The 15,802-nt window shown below is 41.9% G+C and overlaps 1 protein-coding gene across 1 annotated transcript in view; it reads right to left on the reverse strand.

Annotated features, from left to right (window-relative positions):
* TCERG1 (transcription elongation regulator 1) overlaps nucleotides 1-15,573 on the reverse strand; it is a 30,079-nt gene extending 14,506 nt beyond the window's left edge. The window contains 9 exon segments of the mRNA XM_010077881.1: nucleotides 798-886; nucleotides 1,583-1,698; nucleotides 2,967-3,167; nucleotides 4,461-4,523; nucleotides 8,352-8,594; nucleotides 11,263-11,506; nucleotides 11,734-11,821; nucleotides 11,823-11,884; nucleotides 15,349-15,573. Of these exon segments, the coding sequence (XP_010076183.1) occupies nucleotides 798-886; nucleotides 1,583-1,698; nucleotides 2,967-3,167; nucleotides 4,461-4,523; nucleotides 8,352-8,594; nucleotides 11,263-11,506; nucleotides 11,734-11,821; nucleotides 11,823-11,884; nucleotides 15,349-15,573 (1,331 nt within the window).
* Between the last annotated feature and the right edge of the window lie 229 nt (nucleotides 15,574-15,802).

Below are 15,802 nucleotides of genomic sequence, written 5' to 3' on the forward strand. Positions count from 1 at the left end.
AATTACTGCTCTTCTCTGCTAGCAGATTTGAAATGCGATCTTAAAAATGCTTTTTATCAGGAGCTGCAGTTTTAGACAGCTGGATTGGATTTTGGGATATAACATACCTCATCTCTTCAATGCCCCAAAAATATGAGAAAAACCAACCTAGTGGTCTTGCCAGAACTTTATAAATGATAGGATGAAAGAACCACAGAGACAATTTTAAGGGAGACAGTTTTAGATATCAAACATTAATAAAATGCATTGATGGTTAAATTACAAAAATTAAAACAATATTCCTCTCTCATCAGGAAGATTTTTACCTTGGCCACCCAAACACACAAAGACGATTTACATATATTGCAGCTCACGTAACCTCACCACGCCATCACACACACAGGCACCGGGGGAGGGTGCCTGTGCCATCCAAGGGCTGATTTGGCCAGCAGCTGCACCTAGTCATCCCCCAAGGCACAAGGGCAAAACAAGTTCAAGATTATTTTTTGGCCACTATTTCATACCAGGCCAGGAGGAATCGGTGGCAGATGAAGGGGCTGCACTGGTGACATGCCTCCCAGGACTGGGGAAAGCGTGCGGCAGAAAGACCATACACACCCCACTGAACATCCTGAGCACTGGCACAGGGTGAACAGTGCTGGCTGGAGGATTCCAGCGCTATTTGAGACAGAACCGTACCAAGAACAGGATCTTCATGCACTAAGACTTGTTCTAACTACCCCCAACCTTCCTTGTGGCTACAGGAAACGCTGTTTCAGTTCTGCAGCAGCAGGCCAGCGGGAAAAGGCGTTACCTACCATGGGGTTCCTGGAATAGGAGTGGTTGCAACCGGCTTGGCCTTCTGAGCTGCTTTTTCTTCTTCAGTCATTTCTTCCTCTTTTGGCTCCTCAGGGAAAAAAAAAAGTTACACGATTCAGGCAATGACAGCTAACTAACTAGTTCTGTGCTTTTGCCTACTAAGCTACAATGAAGTTCACAGAAATCAGTATGAAAGTTTTAATTTTTATTCAAACACCCTGACATCTTCAAGGACTATGCTTTCTAAGCACAACAAAATGCTTTACAAGAAAAGTTTTTTGTTTACTGCAATGTAGACACTACAGACATTTTCTAGGACATGTGTTCCTAACAGACTAAACTTATCAGTTATAGCACATGGAGAACATGTAAGTTTTCTTTCAAAACTGTTCAAAATAAATAAACTAAATAGAGAAGAAAAGATATTAAAGATTTCAAACATTCAGGACAAGTTTCATTTTTATGAACACCTTAAAATCAGCACGAGAACATCATGTCTATGTAATTAGCTAACTTGTTTTCCATGTTCTTACTAATGTCTTAACTCACATCATCTGTATTTTTCCTTTAGATGTCCTTATTCCCTTATGGAAAAAAATTATTTTAAAAAGGGAAAAAAGCTACGAGTCCAAAAGGAAGGCTTTCAAAATCACCCCAGGAATTTAAGAACTCAAATTACTAACCATGTCTCCTGTCAATATGCCTGGTCTACAGATGCATCCACACCTGTAGGATGTAGGATTCAAAATGCCGATACTGACTATTTGGTTGCAAGGTCTTTTACCTCCTTTATAAGTTCTTTTATAGGTTCTTCTTTTGGCTCTTCTTCTTCTGTCTCCATTGGTAAAGGCTCCTCCGTAGGTTCTTTAATTGGCTCTTTAAGCTTCTCTTCCATTTTTTCTAAATAAAGACAGAATTTTCCTTAGTATTATTAAGAAACCATTACAGAACCACAACACATTTATTTTTATCGGTATGATTTTCCAAGCACAACAGCAAAACAGAGCTTATTTTTAATGTATTTTTAAAACTTTCTGTCCTTGGGCTTTACGGTATCTGCCTGTAAAGACATTATTATCTCCTGTACCAAGATCTACTTGCAACTAGAAAATGAAATATTGTAAGGCAGCCCATTATATTAAAAAGCTAACTAAAGTGTACCAACTGAAATAGCTCAAACATCGATAAAAATATCAACCAACAGTTGCAACACTGAAGACTACTTTCAGATTTGAAATGCTGCTGTTAAAAAATAAATTGGAGAAAATTCACAGAGAATCATCTGAGGATTGCTCTGTACCCATTTAAAAAAATAGAAAATGCATAATCTTTACTCAGCAAAAATGTTATTTGCTGTCTTAGATGTTTTTACCTTAGTAAAAAGAAGAGCTATCATTTAAACCTGAATTATTCGAAAGATGGGTATTAATTAAACCAGCTGTGTAAGTGTTCTGAATTTGTCCAAACAAAGATTTCTTGTAACTGAAAAATTCAGCAGACAATAAATGAAAGAACTGTTTGGGTTCGACTGGATTTGTTTTCCTAAAAGACCTTAAAGACTGAAAAAAGACTGATTTTTGCCCCTTCTTCCTTACTTACAAGAACAGTTTCCCTCCAATATAACAAAATCCACAGATACAACGTGGATTCAAATAAACAGAAACCACAGCCTACGTCCAGAATACGACTCAGTGATGCAGACAAGGGCAAGTAATCTACTTTTTCCTCGTATTCCAAATCTGTTTATATACTCCGTTTCTGAAGATCTGAAATTTAGCATTTCAATGATGTTTATTCTTCCCTGGTTTACCGTCTCTCGAACAACTGAATTTTTCCCTCACTTTCTATCTTTCTGCAATGGGGATCTTCTCAAACATGTATGTAAAATACTCACTTTCTGCTGGAGTGGAAACACGCATTTACCCAAGTGTCTCAGGATTTGGAAGCAACTCTAGAACCAAATACTCTTACAATACAGTGGGAAACAAAGAAACTATAACTTTTAGACTCAAGAGCAACTCAAATGGATACTTATAATCAGGATTTCAAAATATTCTTAAGGGGGATAAGGGATTAGAAATATTCTTGTTCACATTTTCAAACACACCACTACTACTGCTCTAAGCAATTTTGTCTCGTTTGCAGCTGTATTAAAAAAGTAAAAATACCTTTTTCTTTCAGTTCTTGGGGTTTTTCCCACGTTGACTCCAAAGTCCTGTTGTTATAATAGTAAGTCTTTCCATCTGCAGTTTTGTACTCTGTCCACTCGGAGACTGCTGTGGCTCCAGACAGTGTTGCAGGTGAAGCTGCAATAGCAACCTGAGGATGGATCATAGGAACGATGGGAGGGGCCATGCCTGGCAAGACACCTGTACCACGAAGAAAAAAAAAAAAAAAAGAGAGAGAGAAAAAAAGAAAAAGGAAAGAAAACAATAAGTGACAATGAAGTATCTAAGAACCAAAACCTAGTACTTTCCCAAGTTAATTAACAAATAATCAACTAGACTTTTTTTCAAAATTAAACTGGAAAGCAATGCATTGTTACTAACTTTCCCTCCTGTGTTTTACAATCAGTAACGCCCGTATTACCAGGCAAGTTAGATAGCCTTTCATTTAGAGTAATGTGTAATTCTGCACAGCACAACGCTTGTTAGTTCTTGGACACTTGCTGTAACATTCAATATTAAGTACTCTATTTATTTAAAAAGTCTTTGTTAGATTTCTGTAGCAAATAATAATTTTAAAAAATCTACTCCAGTGTTTAATTATACTGCCATTTTAAGCAAGAGTCCTATCGCTCTTGAAAAAAGACAACAGGGGCTTGAATTTGAGCCATGAGCAAAACTCTGATAAATCTTAAATCCTGACTTTAAAAGAGTCAACATTAATTCAGAGCCTTGGATAAAAACTGATGAGAATGAAATAATTTCATACTGTGTGATGCTTTTGTTTAGCACTGCAGACTGATTGGAAAAAAAACTTTATTCCCATCCTACAGCCAAATGGCAAGTAAATAACTAAGAAAGCCAGAATGCTACGTTATCCTGTTATTTCTCTACTCATCCCAACAGAATGGATCTACTGAACATATTTTGAATTACAAGTTCTAGAAAACCAAATTGGATAGTACTAGAATGACAAGATCATAATTTTGAGCTTTTAACATTTATATGAAGAAGTCTATTTTTTAAAATCATGGAAAAGCACACATTACACATTGCCATGAAGTATTCTCAGTTAGTGACTGCTCTTAAACCCACAATTTGAAAAATTAAAATTTATACTAAGACGCACATCCACGCACACCAACATGCGAGCACAATCATGTCACTATACACGTGGAAGTAGGAAAAACAAAAAACCACACACAAGAAAATAAAAACTAAGAAGTATGGGCATGAGGAGATTCACAGTTATTACAGAACTCAATGATTACAGAAAACTGTATTGGATTTTTTCATATAAAATGAGCTAACGCTAACAGTTATTTGGGAAAGTTATTTCCTGGCCAAATACGATATTTGCATTTATACTGGTTTTGAAAATGAAGTATATATATTCATTCAATTGGGGAAGCAAATAAATAAATAAAATATAAACAACAACATTCACTACCATGCCAACTTACAGACAAAACGAACTAAGATGGTTTTGAAAATTACCGGTCTTGGTGGTAGCGACTGTCTTTACATACGGGCAGCTGACTATTTGCATCATTGCTACACCTGTAAAACGGATAAGCAAGCATGTTGGAAAGCTGCCATTGTACGTCAGCTACCACTGGGAGTCTGGATGCTACAGGTTTCCTGCCACAGTTTGGAATGCCATTTTCAGCCGGCAAGAGAAAGCCTCCCGGCAAGAAAATATGAACTATTTTTGCTCCAACATTTTATGCCAGATCAAATATAAAACTAACATTAGGTTGCAGCAACAGTGTCTGCCTACATTGAACCAGCTGTTTAGCAAATTATGGGGCTGCTATTAAAAAGAAAGAAAGTATTTCAGTGATGACTCAGGGGTTTAAGTTCATTCAAGGGGGAACTCGGCTCTCCTTGTAGGGCAGTAGCACGGGAAAATATTCTGCTAATGGTGCTGTTTTCCACGGACAGCCTCTGCTCCAACAGATCCATCAGAGGAGCAGTAACGCAGTAAAACCAACAGTCTTTGCTATTTTCAGTCTGCTGCTGCACTTGGAAAGCAGCAGTAAGAGTAGGAGGAGAGATTTAAACTAGCGAGACTAGCCAGGCATGGCAGGGGGAAAGCCAAGTCCATCCCAGAGGGAGAGCGGAGGTTGCGAGGGTCATTACAGAAAGGCTGGAGGTGGAAGAAGGGCGGAAAAAAGAAATAAAAGCAATGAAGCTGCAAACAGAGGTACACAAAGCTGCACTAGGTCAGTGGCAGCACACACTTTATTTTTCATTATCAAGAATGTCACGAGATGAAAAATGCTCTAGAAGCAGCACAACTAGCCCTCCAAAAGGTAGCATCATGCACTGGTCTGCTCTCAGCTCATTCAGAAATGACGCAGAAAGGCCACAAAGAGGAAGGCATCTAATCCTCTGAAATTAGACACAAAATTCAGTAAGAAATTATACAGGAGTAAGGGGAATGCATTTCCAAAGCCATTCCTTTTTGGGGTGCAGAAGGAAACTGTAGAAGTTCTCTCTATATTGGTCCAGTCTGGACCCTCAGAAACTGAAATACTTCAGAAACTTCCCCTTAAAGGGTTTCAATTCCATCATCTGAGGTTGGAAATCCTCCAGCATGAAGTGAAATTAAACCCCTGTGTTTATAACCAAAGTAATCGCTATTTTTCTTCATTAGAGATCTAGTATGGAAAGCATACAAAAATACTGCCAATTTATTTTTTTAAATATTCGTGAGAATACAGAATTGTAATGTTTTTTAATAATACTTTCAATGAACGGATCTAAAACTAGTTTTATTTTTTAAAAAAAGTATGAATTGAGACAGAAAAACATTGACTCAAACAGCACTGAATGAAGAGTTTGTCCAACTTGGGGGGGGGGGGGTGGAGTTCACATTAGGTGCTTGAAAATGAATCTGAAAATTCGTTTTGTGAAGGAAGTTTCAGCATGTTTTAAACCGGGTCAGTATAAATAACGCCATCTGTGGGATCACTGTCACTAGAGATACTGCAGCGCAGATAAGACTCAGCAAATACCCAAGCTGTTTCCTCTGCCAAGTTCATTCTCAAACATACAACTAACTTTCAACGTATGAATTAAGAGAAAGCAGACTTACTTTTTAAGATCTGAGATTACGAGATATCACTAATCAGCTCTTCCATTGTTCCGTCTTACTACAGTACAATACAGAGATTAACTTTGAAATCACTTGACAATGGTATTGTTCAGCTCTATGTCTGTTACCTGGAAGCAATCTGGCTGGTATTTTATCTAGTGCTGAAAGCCCCGAGCAGCTAGACACTAAAACCTCTTAAGCCTCACCGACTTCACCTTCTATTGCTATGAAGTAGTTTTGACTTCTCTTTACTTTCTAGTTTCTGTAAAATATTTTAAATGTTTCATTTTCTTTTACAGTCTGTATAAACCATTACAACCAACTCAGGCCAGAATTAGCTGAAAGAAGCAGACTGATTTTTTCTGTAATCAGGCAAAATGACAAATTAAACTCAGTGGAAGCACGCACTTAAGTGCTCGGTATCCTTCCTATGTACCGTGGGCACATCTCACTGCGAGAACAGGAGAAGAGGCCAGAACTCAGACCTGCTACCAGCAAAGTTCTGAAAAAAATAATTTTCAAAAATGAGTTTAAGGAGAAGATCAGCGTTCTTGCTGTCCTTCCTCCTCTATTGCACTACACACAGAACTTTCTGACTGCGAGCTTACGGAAAAGGCCAGCCCCAGCACACACACCATTTCCACTGGCACTTTACCGTTTTATCTGACAGTTCGCACTTGAGCAGATGATTATATCCTCCAAAGGCATGCAAGGACCCTTCACTCCAGGCTCACCCCTTGCCGGCAATATCAGAAAGGGCAGTTAAGAACACTCAGCTGACCACCTTTAAGGCTTAGCCCTTTGTATTGTTCTTCCAACCCTCACAAATACACAGACATCAAAATTCTCCCTCTAGCCTTTACCCATTTTTTGTTCAGCCTTGAATATCATGTTCAGAACAGTATTTGTTTCCTCCTGTCTTAAAACAATTTGTACTACACTGCAATTTCCTTTTCAAGCAAGTTACAGATTAAAGTAGCTTTGCCCAGTTATTTGAGAAGATTATCCTAAAAGCGGAGGCAACTGAACGTTGGTCCTCTCTTCTAGTCAGCAGAACTAACACCTGTTTTAACTACTTTGATGCTTATATCCTTTACCAAAGAAGGGCTCTAAAGGATTTCTTTTCATCCAACCAATTTGATGGATGGTAAAGGCCTCCCCCATCATATGGGCTGGATCAACGTCCTACAAGGATGGCAGAAGTTACCTCGCTCAGCTTGTACAGAGCCCAAACCACGAGGATGCTGCTCAGAGCTGCTGCTTTGTAATTAACTTGCATCCAACACAACTGCAGTCTCAAACCTTCCTTTGCAACAGAAAATCTTCAGCTCTTGGTATATACCTAGTGCCACTGCACGCTGAACCAGCATTAATGCCTTTCCTACCAGAAGGGGAACTCGGCTGTTTCCATGCAAACCGAAACATGGTATTTATCAGTGAGTGGCCTCAGCAAAGCTTTAGGAGGACCTCTGCAGCAATTACAAACAGCAGCCCAGTCCAAAATTTTGCCAGCCTAAAATTACTTCCTTAAGTATCTAAACATTTTATAAAAACTTAAGAAAATATGACTTATCCAGGAACCAGTGGGCTGCCACCTCAGATTTCTTCTTCACACCTAAAGCCCATGAATAATGCCCTAGCATCCTGAATGCCTTCATCCTGGTTCCCAGTTTAAACCTCAATGTTTTGCGTAAGCATTCAGCATCGTACTTGATAGTTGCAAACCAAGAGAACTGGAAACACCTAACAACATTCAGGGGTTATGCATCTCAATGGTAATTTTTCCTGCTCATATATATATTATTTTCTTTTAATTTTTTTGCTATAATCCATGACCTGACAAATACTTATGCACAAGACTTAAAGTCTCAATCAAGCAAGTAGAAAAAAAATAGCAATCTTGCAGTTAGTAAAATATAGTGCTACAATATTCTCAGAGTCACATGTGGATTCTGTCCAGAAGCTCACTTTTTTAGTAACAGAATCACAAGAGAGACACGTGCTATGAGATTAAGAAGTGTTTAATCTTTTCTTTTCCTATAATCTAAAAGAAAAAGGTTTACATGTTTAAATGTAGCTGTTTTCTGGTATGTATATCAAAGCACTAGAAGTATTAAAAAAATCATGTTCTTTGTTAATTAAAAAGTCTGTCTGCTAACCCTGAATTCTTTCAAAAATACTGAGTGGAGAGGATTCAGGCAAGTTCCATACACAGTGGACACATGAGTGCAAACAAATTGACAACATGGACATGTAGCGGACAAGACAATTACAGTTCGCCAATTTACCTGGAAGTGGAATAGGCATGCCAGGAAGGGGGACACGAAATGGAGGTACCATTACTGGTGGAAAAGCAGGAATTGCTGCAGTTGGTTGAGGTACTGCATGAGGAACTGCAGGAGGCAATGTCTGTGGGACTGGCTGGGGTACAGTCTGCACAGGTGTAGCAGAAGGAGCAGAGGTTGAAACACTGACTGATGGTGTGGCAACTGAAACACCCGAACTCGGGGTCTGGTCTTGTGTGGTAGGTGCTGATAAAAAAAAACAAAGAACACCTTGTATCTTAGACACTACAATATATTTGCTGCAAACATACTGGCTCTCTGTTTCCCAACAGATGTTATATGAGCAGATATGCTTAGATATAATCAGCAGGACAAAAAAAAACTTTGCCTTCTCTGTAGCATTAAATATTCACAAAGAAAGTCAATTTCAAATTTTACTTTGTCCCATTCTTTACACCTAACGAGTCTCTACAGCAGCAGCAAGGGTGTACCAAAGGACAAATGTAGGCTCTGTATCCCTGTTCAGAAAAAGAGAAAGGCAACACTGCAGGGAGTTTCAAATGGAAAAAGATTTTTCTCACATTAAATGAACACAGGTTCTGCTTTTTAACAATAATAGCAGCAGCATGTGCATGACAACAGCCTGTCTAAAACGATGGTTATTAAGCTGTGATCCAAGGACAGAAAAACGTCATTAAAAAAATATGTAAATAAGCAAGGAAAAGGAAAGTACTTTTGTTCAGAAGCTGCAGGAACTTTCTTGATCTTCAGTGCCTCCCAGTGGAAAGCTACACTACTAGCAATCAATCCTGTAATCCTTGCAGCATGACTGAAACCAGCACTTAACCGAGAATAACCAGTGCTATGCACCACTGGCAAATAGGAACCAGAGACGTGGCTGATCAAACTCACTGACCAGCCTTGCACATTTACACTGAAAGATTTGGTGGAGGGGACAAGGAACTGTGGTAAAAATTAGCTGATTAGAAAAAAAGATAAACCACACCAACTTATGACCATTCTATCTGGGCCTACTGGGCACTTTCGTCAGACGCATCCCCAATAACACACCAACATATTATAATAGAGATTTTTGATTTAAGTGTTTCAGAAAGAGTGAAAGTTCTCAGCACTGCCTAACATTTAGGGAAACAGAGCAGACAGTCAGTATGTGATTCATTTTAAGGCCTAAGTCAATCAGTACCAGACAAGGATGAAGCTCAGCCAGAGTCTCAGTCTTTCTATAGGCCAAGTCTGAGAGGTATAAAATTGTTTTAAATTATAAAATTTTATCACTTAGGCACAGACACCAGCAGTAACAGTTCTTGAAAAGCAAAGACAAAGTTTAGCAGGTAGAACAGGTAGAAGTGGAACAGACTTTCAGCCTTCAATAGTTGGAAATTTTGCTTCAGAGAAGGTGCATAAAGCGCTATTCCAAAAGCGGGATCAGTTCTCAAAAGCCTGGCATTAGGCCAGAAGCTAACATTCACCTCCTACCTGATTCTTGTTACTCAGCAAAAGGGTTAGAGTAGACTGTATTTCAAAGCAGCTGAATGCAGTACTAAGTTACCTCAAATTAAATAAAAGCCCTAAACTGCTTTGAGCAATACCAGTTATTTGCTGCTCTAGGGATCTGTCCTCCCTTCAGTGTTAAACGAAAGCACAATTTGAGGGTTACCCAAATTCAGTTCCCTTTCATACACAGGTCTCTAAAGTTTGGGTTAAATGGTGAGTTCAGCTTCACTTGTCTCACCTGTTACAGGGAAAAGATTAAATAATTGCAGGGGATGCCACTATAGACTATAGCTGGAGTTAGAATAGTTCAGCAATCGCTCATCTTCTGCACGCTCCTTGGCCTGACTCTGAACACGTTCCTGCCAGCGCAGCGACAGTGATCAAGACTGTCACACACCAGGGTTCCTGATCAGCGTAAGCGTTGTGCCCTCCGCAGCCCTGCGCACAGACAGTGACACTGACCAAGGTGCTCCCTAACAAGCCTTGGCTCACGCTGGGTGACCCTCCTCATTGCTTGCTGGTGACACACACTTGTGCAAACAGCACACGAGACATCTCTGTAGAGGTGCTCTGCACTAGAGGCACATGGTTAGCATATATATTCCAAAGTCTAGCAGAAATCAGACTATTTACATTATCTGCAGATGCTGTGTCTAAACATGTGCCATGTGCACACTGCATTGACTCAGTCCCCTTTCCTCTGGGGGTTCCCTCAGCTGGCAAACCCTTAAAAGCAAAGGCTCAGCCCATGTAAACAGCAGCAATCTTCAGACTATTATTGAAAGGTCATGAGGGAACAATAACGGCTTTACGGACTTTCTTTTTCCTCTTTTGTGCAACTCCAGCAAATGGGAACTTAGGAGGCTTAGCCAGAAGAATAATGCTAATCACAGGAATACATCAGCAGCTCTATTCTGCAATCAACCAGTTCTTCAGAACCCAGAGCAGCGCTCAGAGATCCTGCCTCTTAAAGCAACAGATGCCCTCTAGGAAACAAAGAGGAAATGGCTACAACTCTAACTCCTATCCGAGATTAACTCTTCTTGTGAAATACTGTCAAAAACAATTTAGCTTTATCTACAGTCAAAAGGAAATGGAGGCATAACAGCTCTGAGATTATGTGTAAAAGAGCAGAAGAAAAATACACAGAGACCTACAGAAAAAGGGTTGCATACTGATCTAGTATTACTCTCCTGAAGTAACTCTTTCAGACTGGAAAAAAAAGGTTAGCATGCAAGGTTCTTCTGGATTAGATACTGTACTTTAAACTCATACTCCACTTTATGTTGCAACAACCTCCTCCCGGATACCAAGTTTTTGCTGCAGTAAATCCCCAAAGCAGCATCCCCACCGCCTGCTGCCCACCACCACAAAGCTTGAGAAACCCTCAGGTACTCACTGGAAATTGTCTGTGAAACCGAAGTGGCTGTGGTTGTGGTAGAGGTTGTGGAGGACTGAGTAGTCGAGGATGTGGATGGAGACGCTGCAGATGCAGGACTACTGGTGGTCGGTGTGGAGGCACCTACTGCTTGTGCCTGGGCTTGCGCAGCCAGCATTGGCGTCAGCTCCGACTGCTGGATAACTTTGACCCCGTCTGGCTTAGTCCACGCTGACTCACGTGTACGTGCATTATAGAAATACACCTACAATTTAAGAACGTCAACGTCAAACAACTGGTGGTGGCTTAACCCACGACACTTATCTGGAGGGGGGGCATTTATAAATGGTCCAGTTCCTCCTGTTTTAAAAATAATTAATACGAGGATAGACAAGAGTGCAGGAGTTTACCACAGTGCAAGACTGTACATGACAACACCCTCACAACAGCAGTACACACCCATTGCTTCATCATTTCTGGTAACCATCTTACCTTGCCATCTGGAGTCTTGTTTTCTACCCATATCTCTTCAGCTGGGGGCATGGCTGGTGTCCCTGGGGCAGAGACAGGTGAAAAAAAAAGGGAACATCATACCAGGAGGTGGTGGCATGCTACCCATGGGAGGAGGCATAAATGGTGGTCTCTAAAGGCATATAATAACAATAGGGATGATGATGGTGGTAATAATAACAACAACACCATTTTCAAGCAGAGCTTTCCTTTATTAGCACCCCAGACAGTACAACTACAGTAAGGTTAACTCTACTAGTCCTGAGAGCTTCTTTAACAATCCAACACTACTAGCTCAGAGAACGCGGTTCCTGACAAGTCACCACTGACGCCAGAACCGCTGCAGTAAGCATTTCACATCTGAGATGCTAAAAGAAATGCAGAGCATCATAAAAAAGCGGCATGAAAAGAAGTGGAGTGAGAGAAAACTCCTCTCCTGAAAAGGAGAAAATATCCCAATGCAAGAAAGAGAAGGAATGCACGAACTGTTCCTGAATAACACTCAGACATCCCCAGCTGTGAATCAAAGATATCGCTGAACAGTCACACAATGACCCTCCCAGGGTAGAAATTAAAAAAAAATTACAAGTAAGCTTCCAATATATTAGCAGAGCAGCTGATCTCATTACAATCCACTATACTTCTTGATTTCCTATTAACTAAAATTCTAACTAGTGCTGATCTAAAAAAAAAAAAAAAGAAAAAAAGAAAAATATCAAATTATATTTTCGTTATTGCATCATTACAGGAAATCCAGAACTGCCCTACACACCACTGTTACCTGGAAGCCTGAACACCTGCTTTCCAACTCAAGGTACATTAAGTTCTTTTATTCTATTCATTTATTTGGACTGTTCTGAAATCTCCTGTGCATAACAAGTACAGTGAATACTTCCCTATAAAAAATGCAGCTGAGAGAATCCACCAAAGTCTGTACCCTACTCTGCATATACTACAACTGACCTACTTATCCCCGTCACTCCAGTTCTGACTGAACTTGTGATTCAAAAGAGCTCCTCTCCACCAAGGCAACACCACGACAGCTCACCGGTAAAATCCTCCCACCTCCGCACTCAGAACTGCAGACCAGGGCTCTGCTGAAGCTGGGCTGTGCGAGGGAAACCCAGCGCCACAGAGGCCCGGTGGCTCGGTGTGACACGCCGCAAACACGCGCCCTGAGCTGCACCCGGCCACTGAGCAGGGGAGTCCTGCCCTGGGTGGTTCTCAGGGCATGCCACGGCCTTGGCTTCTGTCTGCGTTTGGCTGCTTTTAGAAGTTCCCCCGAGATCAACATTTCTGCTGTAAGAGTGACATTTTAAACTGTTTTTTAAATTCGTGTACCAGCCCTGATTTTTGTTAAATGCTATTATGAAGTCAAGAGCACAGGGCGGAATTCAAAACAGAAAAGCCATTAAGGTAGCCACAGCCTCCCTTCCCTTCCTCATTTCTTCTCTACAGCTCCTCCGTCCGGCCACACGATGATCTTTCTCTTTACTGCTCTACAAGCTGTAAAAAAGAATCCAGTAGAGCTCACCTTTTGCCTGCTGTCGCTGCTTTCCGGCACCCCCAAAAAAAAGGGGGGTTACACCTTTCCAGGGCAGTCCCGGGAGCGAGGAGGGGTCCACAGTTCCCTTCAACTCCACTCCAAGCACGCCCTCTCCTCCATTTCTACCACTCTCCCCTTGCACCAGAAGCGGGATAAGAAGCTAGGAACCAAACACTGGGTGCAAAGCAGAGCACAGCGCTGACATGGCACGAAAAACCGAGACATGCTGGGTGCATGAATTCCGTGCACAGACTGAGCTGCAGAAGGGATGCTCACTGCATGGCAGGGTACAGCAGCAGTGCTGTGACAGCAGAGAGCTGAAGCACGCTCCAAACAGAAATCAAACACACAGATCAGGGAGACAGCAGCAGCCAGGCCTGGGGCTCCAAACCAGCTCTGGCTGATTCTTGATGCTCCAAGAAGGAAGCAGGGTCCTGTCCTCCCCACTCCATCCCAGCTTCACTGCACGCTCCGACACTCTCCACTGCTTCAGCGCTGCCAAGGCAGCGCACGGGCACAGGAACATTAACACCAAACAGGAGGGAAAATGGGATCGTAAAGCACCAGAAGAAAGGCACAGCAGGTGGAAATAGTCTTAAACTTAGATTGAGCCTTAAAACATACCATAGAACAAGGCCCTAGTACTGAACAAAAGGAAAAGATGACATTCAGTGAGGTGAGCGGGATGTTTACATCCCTCAAAGGTTCTGCTTCAGTCCTCAACTCCACAGAACTTAAATTTATTCAGCTGAGATGTTCCAACAAAATGAACAGTCACTTCACACCTCCCTGAGCAGCCCCAGTTCTAACACCATGCTTTACACGGGAGAAGACAGGGAGAAAACTGCTATGGAAAACCAGCACTGCTTCTTCTGTGCGCGGGGCGATGGCAGCACAGAAAATTAGGCTACAGTTGGGTGTGAGTTCATTTCAGATGAAAAGCAGCTTAAGTCCTTGTTCATGCTCTCACTGCTTCTTCTCATAGCACTGAGGTTTTCCCTACTCTGTCACAAAGAGTGGATGTAAACCGTTATTGATAAACCACCCGGTGCTACTCACCCCCTCGCAGCCCCGCCTGCAGCCCCACAGTCACTACCCTGCCCTAACAGCACTGTGCTCCGACAACGCTACTGAAATACATTTCTTAATCACAAATGCGTTGGACATTTCAAACTCTCCAAGTCTCTGAGAAACAGGCAAAAGAAACTAAACATACATCACCACAAAATACAGACAGAAACCTACTTGACTTGTGCCCAACAGGCTCACACTGTCCCTGCAGGTGCTAAGAAGGCTCCAAGTTTCACAACAGCAAAAGAGAACACAACACCAATGAACATCAGATAAAGAGCACTCTCCCTCTGCCAAGAGTAAACCCATGTCAGCACAAGGGCCACCTGCAGCCGCTCCAGTCCAGCACCAAGCCTACTCTTAGGTTTTTTCCCAAATGGTAAATGTTCCTTTGTCAAGGTGTTGACAATTTCTGGTGTCCTACTAACAAAACACCCTCCTGAAATAAACCACTCCTTTGTCACTTCTCAGAACTGCTGCCTGTCCACTTAACCACCGGTGATCAGTAATAATGAACCACCACAGCGACAGCAGGCGTGGCTCCCGCTGGAACACAAGTGGAATTCAGCTGCACCTCCTCTGTCAGTCATTCCCCCGCTAAGGGAACACCGGCAGAACCAAGATAACCCTCCAAGGCTTCACATGGGATTCAGAAACCCCAGCACAGCCAAATCCTGCGTTCTGCACAGCCACAGGGCACCAACACAAAGTCAGGCTGTAGTGAAGACTCTGCTGGTGAGCATATCCTAACTGCTTAATTGATTCATTTAGAATTGCCTCAAGGAGCCAAACAGAAGTTGCGCTTACATACCACAGGTATGCCTTAGTTCTATAACACCAGCTTTGTGTTTTCACCATGCCCTGCTATTTTTTTTCATACAGTTCAATGTTTCTCTTCTTATTATTGCCACACGTGAAAACAAACAAGAAAAATCCCTAAATCCCAACTGAACAAACCAAGAGACTGTCCCCTTGCGTACCTGTAAATGCGGAGGTCCCATGGGCGGAGGAATCCCTCCCGGAGGAGGCATCGGAGGCATGTTCGGGTCAAATGGAGGACGTCCGAAAGGGGGGCGAGGTGGTGGGGGAGGACCTCGCATCATACCAAAAGGTGGAGGTGGTCGCATGAGAGGCGGTGGGCCTCTCATGACTGCATTTGGCGGGGGAGCTGGGCCACGAAATCTCAGTGCCTGCTGCTGAGCCATTCTGTGGGTAAGGCCAAAGTGAAACAAAGTTCATTCTCATCTGCTGCTTAGCTGTAGAAAAATCAATTCTTACAATAAACAGCGGAAAAGCCTAAAAAAAATTGGAAAGGGTGTGGAAAAAACACCAAATTTGAATGAACAAAGTTAAGTGTCCAACTACTTCCACTGTTTCTTCCCCTTTGCAACCCCAGCTCTGCCAAAGCTCCTCCAACACGACCTGCCACTGATT

This window comes from Pterocles gutturalis, unplaced genomic scaffold (assembly GCF_000699245.1).
Source record: "Pterocles gutturalis isolate BGI_N339 unplaced genomic scaffold, ASM69924v1 scaffold16508, whole genome shotgun sequence".
NCBI lineage: Eukaryota > Metazoa > Chordata > Aves > Pterocliformes > Pteroclidae > Pterocles > Pterocles gutturalis.